General features: G+C 34.6%; 1 protein-coding gene across 1 annotated transcript in view; it reads right to left on the bottom strand.

Annotated features, from left to right (window-relative positions):
- The window catches only part of SAXO2 (stabilizer of axonemal microtubules 2), a 40,148-nt gene that overhangs the window by 12,351 nt on the left and 14,481 nt on the right, over positions 1–13,316 (bottom strand). Inside the window, exons 2-3 of the mRNA XM_074233984.1 lie at positions 6,904–7,065; positions 3,559–3,755 (exon numbers count right to left, since the gene is read on the bottom strand). Coding sequence (XP_074090085.1) covers positions 3,559–3,755; positions 6,904–7,065 — 359 coding nt within the window. The remainder of the gene's footprint in view (positions 1–3,558; positions 3,756–6,903; positions 7,066–13,316) is intronic.

The following is a 13,316-nucleotide window of genomic DNA, read 5'->3' on the forward strand; positions in this document are numbered from 1 at the left end:
CACACACACACACACACACACACACACACATATGTATCATATCTTTTTGCTAAATATATACATACATATATACAAGAATTAATAATACTAATGGCTTCTCTTAAACCTCAATTTCTCTTAAAACCTCATTTACTTTTTTTCATCATATAACCTCCCAATTGACCATCCTACTTACATTCTCCTTTCTCTGAAATCCATTCTCCCACAGCTGCCAAAACAACTTTTCATTCTGAAATGCAGTTATGACTAGGAATCTCCCTTTCATAGCTCCCTATTACCTCTAGTATCAAAATCAAACTCCCAGTCTAGCATCTAAAACTCCCATAATACTTATGATAATAATAAGAATAAATAAATAACAGATGGTAGATTTAATACTAAATAAGACATTTCTAATTCTAGATCTCTCCTCAAGTAAAATTATTTTATATTTCCTTGCATTTTTAACCGCTCAAGTTTATTTATTATCTTTGCCTGAAAGGGGGTGGTAAGAACACAAATGGGGGAATATCTCTAAAATTGCCAAGTATGTAGTATCCTTGTAGTATATGGCACAATTAGAATAGAATTTATTTTACATTTCTATTCTTATTGATTCTCTGTATTACTTTAAACCCTTTGTCACAACTGTTAGAAATATATTTTTTCTCCTTTGGCTCCTAAATGTGTCAGATCAGATGACCTACTGTTTCCCTGAGATTAAAAATGAAACATAAATTTTCTCAACTCTTTTGCAGAACTTCTCAACTGGGTCACTCATTTCTATCTCCCTCCTGCCTCAGAGAAAGAAGCAATCTAGCCTATTTTATTTGAGCCCTTGATCTCAGCCTTTCTGCCTCTTTTCAAGACATTGATTCATGAAATCATCCCTTCTCTTTAGTGACTCCTCCTTTGGCTCCCTAATATCTGCCTCCAAACATACTCAGATTTTCCTAGTCCTAAAAACAGAACAGAACAAAACAAAAAAATACCTTCCCTCGACCTTTGTATCTTACCCAGATCTCCTTTATTTCTAAATTTCATGAAAGCAGCAGTAATGTCCAAAAGTCACCTGAGGATGTGGGACTAGGATTCAAAAGGCAGATTGAAGCCTAGATATGTAAAGCCAGTTTTCTCTATTTATTATTATTCCTTCTCCATCTCTTTCACCAACTCCTTCTTCAATTAGACTCTAGTACAGACCCTCATTACCATTCTTCTGGACTGCTGTGTCTTCTAACCAGTATTCCTATTTCCTAACCCCTTGCATAAAATTTTTCACACTATGAGGTTGCTGACTTACACAACTACCCCTCACTTCAATCCGATTCATTTGTATGACATGGCATCACAACCCTCATAGTCTTCTTTGAGAGCAAAGGATAAAGAACAGCAATGATGACAACAACAATATTTTCTTCATGTACAGATAAATTCATGTACACATTGCCTCAATGGCTCTCTTGCCTCTCAAATAAAATCTGAGATCTGAGGCCTTCTACAACATTTCTAGTATCTTTCTCCTTCATTTCTCTCCTTAGTCACCACCTTCAATTAGGTTTTCTCAAAATCTCGCTCCCCTTTTTTAAAAAATCAAAATAACCTCCTAACTGGCATTCCTACTTGTATTCTCCCCTTTCTCAAATCTATCCACCACTTAGCTACCAAAGCAACTTTTCTTTCTAGGTCAAATCCCTCCTCTAAAAAAAAAAATAATCTTTCATAGCTCCTTATTATCTCTAAGATCAAACACAAACTCCCAGCCTAGCAGCTAAAACTCTCCACCTTTTTAGATATTTCATACTAATCCTTTTTTATGCACCCAATTCCACCAAACTGGACAACTAGTAATTTCTCAAACATTCCATCTCTTCCCTTCCCACACTGTTCAATAGCCATTATTTTTTTTTTAAGACAATCAGGGTTAAGACAATAAGTGTTTGGGTCTCTATTTGAACTCAGGTCCTCCTGACTCCAGGGTTAGTGCTCTATCCACTGTGTCACCCACCTATTTTTTTTTATGATCCCTTCACTAATTCCCACCAATGTTCTCTACCTGCTCAAATGATCTGTATTTAGTTTACTGTATTTAGTTGTGTATGTGATGGTAGAATAGAAGTTTCTTGAGTACTGGGACTTTTTACTCCTATGTTTCTGTGTGTCTAGACCCTAGGATAGTCTGGTATATAGTAGGTATAGTTCACTTGAACTATCATAACCTTCTTAGTCTTTTCTTGTATTACCTTCTTTACCTTTTGTCATTTTCATCCAGAAATTAAAAAGATTTATTGATAAACTGGTCTATTAGGTTCTATTATCTTATACTAGAAATAATAATGAATTTCTCAAGGTCCTGATTCCTGTTTTATTTATTTCTGTACTTTCCCACTTGTTTAAAGCAGCACCCTAAATGTATGAGATAAAATATGCAAAGTGATTTATATACATTAAGGTGATATATGAACATAAATTAATATTATTTTTGTTATAGTAGAAATAGTTGCCCAATAAGAATTATTTTTAATAAAGTGGGGCCTTGAGTCTTTCCTTCAATCTCAAAATCTGATTTAAGTACAGATCTTATAAGTAATTTCTAACCAAAAAATAGCTATTAGAGATGTCATAATCCTTTTTCTGAATAGCCTTCTCATCAGCTTTCCCAATCCCATAATTCCTTCCCCTTTAATCATTATCACTGTCTTCCTTATCCAGCTATTGTTTCCACACATCATTTCTTGTTCTTCTGACTTCTTTCTTTATCACTACATCACTAAAAATTCTTTCAAAATCTTTTTTCTTAAAATGACTTATTTGGTCTTCATCTTTTCAGCATAGTCCTCTTGACTCTAAAAGATGGCTATTACTGCCTTTACTTTCACTAAAAAAATTTAGCCATAAATCCTAACTCCCTAAATGGTGTTGTTCTAGCCTAACCCTCTCATTTTTGAGATTAGAAAACTGAGACTGAAAATTACCCATTTCAAAGAAACTAATAATCCTCCAAGTAACTATTAATTAAAAACTTAATGAGACACCAAAGTCATTATTTAAAACTAAGGCATCATATTGGTCCAAATATGGGATTTAAAACTAAGGCATCATATTGGTCCAAATATGGGCCTCATGTTCTTTTGTCAAATCTGATTTGGATTTAATTAGGCCTAAATGAGTTATTTTTCATTGCATATATATATATATATATGTGTGTGTGTGTGTGTGTGTGTGTGTGTGTGTGTATTTGCTTATGCATGAATCACATATGTGTACCTTTATGAGTTACCAAAAGTCTTCAAAAGGATATATATGGACATAAATATACAAATATATATATATATATATGTATATATATATATATATATACACACACATAATCCTGGTTGTGTATTATGTAATATGTTTATATGTGTAGATATATATATACATATATGGATAAATACATGTAGATATACATTTCCTTTCAAAGGATTTGAGATGCCCATATTTGACTTAACAAAGTTTTAAGTATCTAAAAATTATTACATCACATTCAAAAATAAATGTTAATTACATGTTACTCTTTTAAAAAATGTATGTTATTACCTTTATAGGTAGGAATAGTATCCATCTTTTCTTTTTTAATAAGATGTCTATTCAAAGGTCTCATTGCTTCAGCTCGTTGTGATGGATAAAAATTAAACTTCTCCTTATAGTTGGTTGTCATATCAGTGTCCATCATTTTTGGCTTGTCTGGTGCAAGAACCATTTCTTTTAATGTGTCACAGGGAAGGCATTCTGACCTGAAATATTGTAACATGGGACATTCCATAAAGGGTATTTGTTTTTCACTTTATCAAATATGGATACTGAGGGTGTTCAGGATCTGAAATGTGAAACATGAAACCAAGCACTATTATAAAAAGTTCAGAGTTGGAGGTAATACAAGTACCACATGTAGCACCTTTCCTGGTCTCTACATTCTCTCAAAGGTCATGAAAAGTAGTTCCATAATAATTTCCACCAGATCTTTTGCTACTTATATGCCTCTCAGAGTTAAAAATGAACAGCTATGTCCTATCCTATGAAGTGAAGACTTCTACTGAATTTTAACAACATGTTAAGTCCATTAAAGAAAATTCAACACCTAGCCAACCCATGATGGTTTTTGAAAGATAGTGAAGAAAGATGGAAAGTACACTCTCTTTAGAGTCGAATGGCCTGTCTTCACATCTTGGTTCTGTCCAATAGTACCTTGTGCAACCTAGAGCATGTTAGCTTCTCTCTTAGTTTTCTCACCTGTAAAATGAGAGGATTGGGCTAGATGGACTGTAAATTCCCTTCTAATTCCAAATCTGCCATTCTGGGTCTTTCTGCCCATAAAAAGGAATGTCCTAAGGGGAAAGACAATATATACTTGGAACCATGTGAACTGAGTTCTAATCCAGGCTCTTCCACTAAGTGGCTGGTCAAGTTGGTCAACCTTTCAAGATCCCGCTTTCCTCATTTATAATATAAACTTAAACTGGATGACCTCTAATGCCCTTTTCAATTCCAACATCTATATCCCATTTCATTGATAGAATTGGTAGACTTTCCCAAGTCTAGGCATATCTAGGTAATATGGATAGCCTATTTCTATTTAGCCTATTCCTCTTCTCTGGAAAGAAATTAAATGTCTGACATGCTAAATTAGATTATCTTTTTACCTGTCTTGTTGAGTGTTTATTATAGTAATTTAAATATAGAACTGGAAGAGATATCAGCATTCATCTTTTGTAGCACTATTTTTAATCAAGTCAAGTCAGCCAGTACTAAGTAGGAACTATGTACAAAGCACTACGCTAAGTGGAAATACAAAGAAAGGCAAAACAAAACCAGTCCCTTCTCTAAAGGAATTCATGGTCTAATGGAATTTTTATTTGACTGAGATCACACAGATAATAAGTAAAAGAACCAGGCTTCAAACCCAGAGTCTTTGATCTAATTGAAAAGCTCTTTCTACTACACTATGATGGTGCCGTGCCTTACCCCTCATAAGGTCAAACTGATAATTGTGTTTCTCTTAACTACCTACTAGGATTAGCCGGGCAAGAAAACTAAAAATTATGGATTGAAATCCTGTTTCTCACCCAGTTACAAATCAGTTTCACTTACCTTTGTGTGGAACATCATCAACCTCCTTGGGTTTCAGTAGTTTAGGTTAGGTTGCTCAGCAGGGATCAAAAAATTTCTGGAGTATAGTCTCTGAAATATTGTGGCTTTACAACTGAGAACTGGCAAACCTTTGGGGTAAGTCAATGCTGTTCAGACTATTGGTCACTATATATACAACTTCTATTTTTTTTATTCTTAAATCTTTTGAAATTAGTCTCTGAATTGGAAAGTCATAGATTCTCACTTGAGAGAAATTTTCTCCTAATTGTAGTGACTATTAACTAAAAAGGCTAGATGAAATGAAGTCAAGGACTGCATTCAGCCTAAGTAAGGGCGACAGCAAGTAGCTGCTACACGTAAATGAATCAGGCTCTACTTGAATAAAAATGATGCCAAGATGCTGCCATTACCAAATGAGGAATGTGATGGAGCAATGTAAAAATAAAACTAAAAAAAAGATGATTATGGAAAAGGAGAAAACAGAGAAGACTAAACAATTGCTCAGCCAAACAATGTGGACAGTGGCATAGATTTTTCTGCCACTGTACATACTGTTTGGTTGAGCAATTGTTTAACTAAACTGCTTTTCCCTCTACTTCTTTTTATTCTCTTCATTATTCTTTTCCTCAGTCTTATTCTTGAACATCTTTTCTGAGCATCAAAATTAAATGATCTGATTTCTCCTTAGGTGATCCCTACTTCAGCAAAAGTTACTATGTAAAAAGTTTAATGTAAAATTGAGAATCTCACATTCAGCAAGGATGTTGTTATGAAAGATCTGACCAAGTCTGACTTTCTCAAGAAACTGACATAGTATGGAAAAAAACTATCAGGTAGAATGAAGGAGAAACCAACAGAAGAGATAAAGCTTAGAGGGACATCAATTATTTTACCCTCACAAAGACAGGAAGAGAGGTAACAAAGGGCCAAGTGATGAGCCTACTTCAGGAGAAACAAAGTACTCTAATCATCCCCAAATGTGAGAGGGAATGGGGCACAGATAACATGATTCCTTGTGTTGTGTCTCAATCCCCATCTCCCTTACACTGATCCTAAATGCAGTAGGGAATAGATTCTGATATGGTATCGCATCAGGGAAGAGTGTGGAAAGGTGAGTAGGCACAAATGTCAATTAGCCCAACTGTTATGGAAAATAATTTGGAATAATATTTAAAATGTCACTAAATTGTAAAAGTTTTTGACCTAAAGTGATACATATACCCTAGGCATATATCCCAAGGAGGTCAAAGATTGAAGGAAAAGTCTCATATATAGAAAAAATATTGTAATAGCAAAAGAGTAGAAGGAAAGTGAGTGTCCATTGATTTGAGAGGATGATTGACCAAAATGTGAATCATAATGCAATGAAAGAAAAAGTGAGTATCATGAAGAATTCAAAGAAACCTGATGGGACTTAAATGATCTGATGCAAAGCAAAATCAGAAGAATAATTGACATGTTCACTGTCACAAGACTGTAAAAAATAAACATATTACAGCTCTTTAACTACCTGTGACCAAAACAGCATGAAAATAAAGCATGTCTCTTGCCACTTAGCAAAAAGAAGGTGGATAATAGGTGAAAAATAAACTATATATTTTCAAACATGGTCAATGTGTTGATTTACTTTGTTCAGCAGAAGTTGTTTGTTACAAGGGAGAGTATGAAGAGTAATTAGGAAGAAACAATAATGCTGAAAAACATCAATAAAATATTTTAAGTGCTATCAATAGCTTTTCATGTTATATATAAAGCACAATGTGGACTATTTACTTAAATGCTATTATTTCTTACATTTTGCCACCACTTGTTTGATGTTCATGTTGCATAGGTTTAATAGTTTGCGAAGGAATGACATTTTCATAGATGGAATATTTTTCTGAATATTCAGTCTTGGGGCAACTCAAATCTAGTTCTTCATATATCCTTGTAGGTCTCCGAGGACAGTGATGGAATCTGTAAAACACAAATAAATGAACTGAAATGTGGTTTTAACTTTTAAAAATATTTTGCATATCATGAAATCATTATACTCTACTTCATGATTCTTTTTACCCAGAAATTCCCTACAATACTTCTTTACTTGACAGCAACTTCATTTTCTTATTTATGTTATATGTGAGACTTTTCTTAAGGACTAATTTACCAGACTGGCCTTATATTGCCTACACAATGGAAGAAAAACCTGGGAAGTCTGAAATCAGTCCCTATGCCAGAGGTAGAATAAAGTCTAGAAAATACAAGTTCCACTTAGGGAAAGACAGAAGCCTTGAAAGAAGGTACCTATGATCTTTGAGAGAAGTACTTATTTATAAAATCACAGCATATTGGAGCTAGAATAGCTATTTATCCATCCAAACTATACCTAAACCAGAATCTACCATCCTTAAGCAAAGGGCTTTTGCTTGAGGACCTCTCAAAGTAGTGCATTCTACTTGGGATAGCTCTTAATTGAATTCAATACACATTTAAGTGTACACTATGTTTAGGACATGATGATAGCGTTAGAAAGAAAAATGAAACTGTCCTTGTCTTCCAGGAGCTAATGTTCTCAGAAAGAGAATTTGTCCTATTCACGGTCTAAAATTTATCTTTTTGTAGGTTTCACCCTTAACTCCTAGTTCTGCCCATTGGAGTCAAGTAGAGTTCCATCTTCCATATGGCAACTCTTCAAATATTTGAAGACAGTTATCATGTCCCCACTCCCATGCCTTCCCTTCTTCAGTCTAAACCACTAATTCCTTCAACTAATTTTCATTTGAGGTGCTAAAATGAATAAATAAATAAATGAGACATTTGAGGTTTATATCTCCTCCTGTTTCTAATACAGTGGCTTGTTTTTCACTTTTTCTTTAATCAACCAGAACCATGTTCATGAATAATCATGCCATAGTACCACCCTGCCTTGGTGAAATTTTCCAATTATGGTTCTCCACTCATACTATAAAAAATAAATTCTAGACATTCTTTGGCAAATTGTTGCAGCTCCAATATGGTTCTGTCAAAAAGCATTACTAAAGTTTTTTGAAAACACAACCAATATTCCATTCAATTCTGAGGAGTTTGAATAGAAATAACTTACAATTTTCAAAGCTCTTTAATATTATTTTTTGGTCTTTATAAAAATTCTGTGAGATAGGCAAGATAGGTATTCTTATTTCTATTTTACATAAGAGGAAACAGAAGCTCAGATAGACTAACTGACTTTTCAAGGCTAACATCCTCAGTGATATCACATGAATATTCTACTTCTTGGGTCAGTGATCTTTTAACTATTTACTTTAATTTCATATTTGAGTCACCAATCCTGAATGATCTTCATAACCAGTATTGAGAGTATATATCTCAAAGATAAGACTGATTACAAGATACAAATTGAGATAAATGATATCAAGATCAGGAAAAGACAAAATACTCAAGTTTGAAACAAACTCTATTTGAAGTTTCATAAGAATCTTTAAATCATATATGGTATCATTGACCTACAATGAGTCTTCCAAATAACCTATGCTTTAGTATGAGCCTTTAGCATTACCCTAGGAAATATATTACCTTAATCCTTTAATATGACTTGGAAATATATTAACCTAACCCTTTACATGTATCAGAAAGAAGTTTAAAATTATGATTAAAACAGAATAAGTTACAACCCTTTGAACTGTAAATGTGTGAAGTGAAGAAGGTTAATGTTATAGACATATGGAAATTGAAGGGGGAATGTTCAGCATTGAAGCAAGATACAACTTAATAGACTAAAATGCAATAAACATTTAGAAAAACTAATAATTTGCTAGTGTTTCTCCAGTAGTCTAGATTGTCTTTTTAATATTATTTTGATTAACCTTATCCTAACATTATTGGTTTTCATATAACCCTAGGCATTTAAAAACATCATTCTAAAAAGGGATTCATAGGTTTCATCAGATTATCAAAGGTGAAATATCACACACACACACACACATACACACACAGAGAGAAAGGTTAAGAACCCCTGTTCTAGGGGAAAGGCTTCTCTAATTATAGATTGGCATTTCTGGTCAGAAATATCCCCAAGAGGATGAATCAATCAATAAGCATTTATTCACTATGCCCTATGTGCCAGACAGTCTTAGTCACTGGGACAATAAAGAGAAAGTCAAAATAGTTGCTGCTTTCAAGGAGCTTACATTCTATCAAGGAAAAATGAAACATTCACATAAAAGTAGACCTAAAATAAGATAAAATCAAGGTCATGGGGAAGGGCACAGCAGCAAAGGAGATCAAGAAAGGCTTTATGCAGAAGGTAGAACTAGGGTTGATTTTTTTGAAAGCAGCTAGAGGTTCTAAAAGATGGAAAGGGGGAGGTATTACCCTTCAGGCATAAGGTAAGGGGTAGGAAGGGTTGAGTAGCCTGTGCTAAGTATATTGAGATAAGAAATGAGATACTATATTTGATAACAATAGGTAGGTCTATTTGGCTGATGAAGAAAGCATGACTTTCCAGGCTTATGCAATAAGTTGGAGCCAGGTTGTGAAGGGCTTTAAACATCAAATGAAGGAGTTTGTATTTGATCTTAGAGGTAATGGGGGAAACCCTGAGCTTTCTGAGTAGAGAAGATAATCATATTTCAAAAATCCCACTGGCAACTGCATGAAGTATGAACTGGAGAGAGGAGAGACTCCAGGCAGGACCAATTAAGAGGTAAATTAAATAGCAGAGGTGAGAGGCAATGAGGATCTGAACTAGGGTATTGGATATGTGAAAGGAGAGAAGGGATGTATTCTAGGGTGTAGATCTAGAATGAATAAGATTTAGCCGTTGATTAGATCTGAGATTGAGTGAATGGAAAGATGGTGGTACGATTGACAGGAAGCATAGTTAAAAAGAGGGTTGGGGATTGGGAAGAAAGAATGAGTTTTAGACAACATCAATTAGACAATTAGACAGCATCAATTTTGAGATACCTCTAGGATGTCCAGTTGGAAATCTCCAAGGAGTTTTAGGATATTGTCATTCCTAATATTTTACTTGTTTCTCAAAATAATATAAGGAAAGTAGGGTAGGAATGACTGTCTCCATGTTATAGAGGAAACAGGCCCAGAAAAACTGATTTTCAATTTCATACCATTTTCATGTCAAAATCTATGATTATAGATCTCTAGTAAATTATAACTCTCTAGTAAATTCAATACTTTTTCTATCACTCCATGACTTCTTCATCTTCAGTGATAAGATGTTACAGACATTATTATTTCCAGTGAGGGACTTTCCACTTAGCAGAAAGTGATTAAAGGGATATGGGTTTATATTAAACTATGCATATTCTCTTTCCAGTTTTTTCTTTTAGATTTTTGCAAGGCAATGGGGTTAAGTGGCTTGCCGAAGGCCACACAGCTAGGTAATTATTAAGTGTCTGAGGCCAGATTTGAACTCAGGAACTCCTGACTCCAGGGCCAGTGCTTTATCCACTGTACCACCTAGCCGCCCCCCTCTTTCCAGCTTTTTAATATTCAAATGGCAGCAAGGAGTATAAACCTAAGATTATGATGTCATCCATCTTTGGCAAATTAAATTGACATAGATCAGCTAGCAATGAGGTGTTAGAATTTAGAAGTTTATAAGGAAAAGGAAAAGATTAAACGTAAAGAGGACTGGATAATAATAATAATGATAATGATAATAATGATAATAATAATAAAATAGCTCATATTTGGATCTGAAGCCATAAGACCTAGGTTCATATACTTGCTTTCACCTTGTGACTCCTTAGGCAAGCCTCTTTATCTCTTTGGCTCTGTCTCCTCATGATCACTAAAATCCCTTCCAACTTTAAAATTCTATTGGTCCTTTTTGGTTTACAAAACATGTTCATAGAATCACAGAATACTACAGTTGGAAGAAAGCTTAAGAAATTATCTTGTCCAACCTCCTACCTCCACTTTCTAGAGGTGAAAACTGAGGCTCAGAAAAGAGAAGTCTATATTACTTAAGGAAGACAAAGCAAAAGAAGACAAAAACCAAAAAGAGGCTGAGGGACAGAAGATGAGGTTTATAAGAAAGAACTCTTTATTACTGACCAAAGCAAATTACACATCATCATAGCATCACAGATTTAGAGGTGAATATTGATTTATAAAAGGTGATGAGAAAAGTATCTTAATTTGTAAATAAAATTCAATGAACAAATATTTATTGAACACATTCATTTAGCATTCAACAGACATGTATTAAATAGTTATGTGTAAGGTTACATTGCTAGTGGATATAAAAAATGTTATGTTCCTTTTGTGAGCTCCTATACAAAGGCATGGCTACCATTTTTTTTTTAGGTTTTTTACAAGGCAAATGGAGTTAAGTGGCTTGCCCAAGGCCACATGGCTAGGTAATTATCAAGTGTCTGAGACCGGATTTGAACCCAGGTACTCCGGACTCCAGGGCCGGTGCTTTTGGCTACCATTTTCAAAGAATTTATAACCTAGTGGACAAAGGCACAGAAATACAAACAGATAAGGCACACAAATACAAACAGATAAACTTAATAGAGTTCAAGTCCCAGAGAGGTGATCTATTCTCATTGAAGAAAGTTTTGAGACATCAGACTCAGATAGTTCCAGGATGCAAGGGTGACTTCTGAAAATACAAATTTGTTAAAGAACTGAGAAGATGGAAGTTGTGATGTCTGGAAGATAACTTCTCCACCCCTGTGTACGTTTTCCCTGGGAGTTTTTTCCCTCTATTCTACAGGATAAAGAACATTCTGTTCATTTGTGTACAGGGGACTAAGGTAAAGAACATTCTGTTCATTTGTGTACAGGGGACTAAGGTAAAGAACATTCTGTTCATTTGTGTACAGGGGACTAAGAATTTGACCAATTGCTTTTCTCTTTTTATTTATATTAACTTTGTATTTTATTAAAATTTTTATTGGGTTTGTTACTATTTCAAATTCTGTGAAATAGAGATTGTTGGGGACTGAGCCATGATTTACATATGGTCCACACTAAACCCAGGAAAAGGAGGAAGTTTTTAGGGGGCCTTGAGGGAGCTCCAATTATACATACATAAAAGAATAACCAATACCAAGCCATTTATAGTGTCAAATAGGTAAACATTTCCCTCTAGGTCTTGGTTTCCTTCTCTGTAAAATGTCTGTGTGTTTGTGTATGTTTGTGTGTAAGAGATTATTAGATGACCTCTGAGGTAACTTCCAACTCTAAATCCTATGATATTTTGACATAATGTTTTACCTGATCAAGTGCTTAGCACTGCTCCCTTCATTGGGAGGTCCTTAGTTAATGGTGAATTAATTATTCCCTTGCTCTGTTATGCTCCACGATTTCTCCTAAATTAACCAGTATTTATAGTGTCTGTAAGCCAAATCAGTTCATTATATTTTGTGTTAGACCCTAGGGAATTCAGGCTTGAAAGATGAGTGTGCTGAAAGCAAAAGGAATTATAAGCTATTCACAATTGACGCTGTACCCCCAGACCATAAGGGAATACTCAGATTAGCCCATGGATTTGAGGAATGTGCTGGAAATATTAAGGATGTGGAGCACTATTTACAATTGTGCAGCTGTAAGTATATCAATGAATATTAGTGGGAGACTGATGAAAGATATTGATTAGAGAGATAAAAGTGTATAGAGAAGCACTTACAGTGTATGTGGGTATTTTGGCTGAAGTTCCCTGGCAGACTATGAATGAATCTGGTTGCAAATCCCAGGAAAGCTAAATTTGCACAGAGTAAACTCTTGATTTAGGGAATACATTGGGATACTTGATTTAGGGAAGCAGGCAACATTCCCTCTAGCTTGTGCAGTTAACTGAAAAGAAGATATGTGTTTTGGGTTCTAGTTATGGGTTCTTTGCATTAGAGTAGTTTCAGTTTTCTGGGATAATCTTGAAAGAGCTCTGTCAGATGTATTTTGTCTAAATTGGCATAATTCTGAATTCCTGATAGTTCCTAAATGAGAAAAGAATAACCATTTGGGTCCAAATGGACCTAGAACCTTAGTATAATATTACCATGGAGGAGGAGCCACCCTGGATTTAAAGTAATCTTTGTGGATGTGTGCCCTTAAAACTATAGCTTGCCAGTCCCACACTGATCTATTTACCTTCCAAAATCATCCAGATGACACTATTAGCTCATAGTGAAGATATTTACTGAAATGGCATTATAATACAAGTAATAAAAAATATTCTCCATAAACCTGGGGAACAT

This window comes from Macrotis lagotis, chromosome 4 (genome assembly GCF_037893015.1).
Source record: "Macrotis lagotis isolate mMagLag1 chromosome 4, bilby.v1.9.chrom.fasta, whole genome shotgun sequence".
In the NCBI taxonomy this organism is placed as follows: Eukaryota; Metazoa; Chordata; class Mammalia; order Peramelemorphia; family Peramelidae; genus Macrotis; species Macrotis lagotis.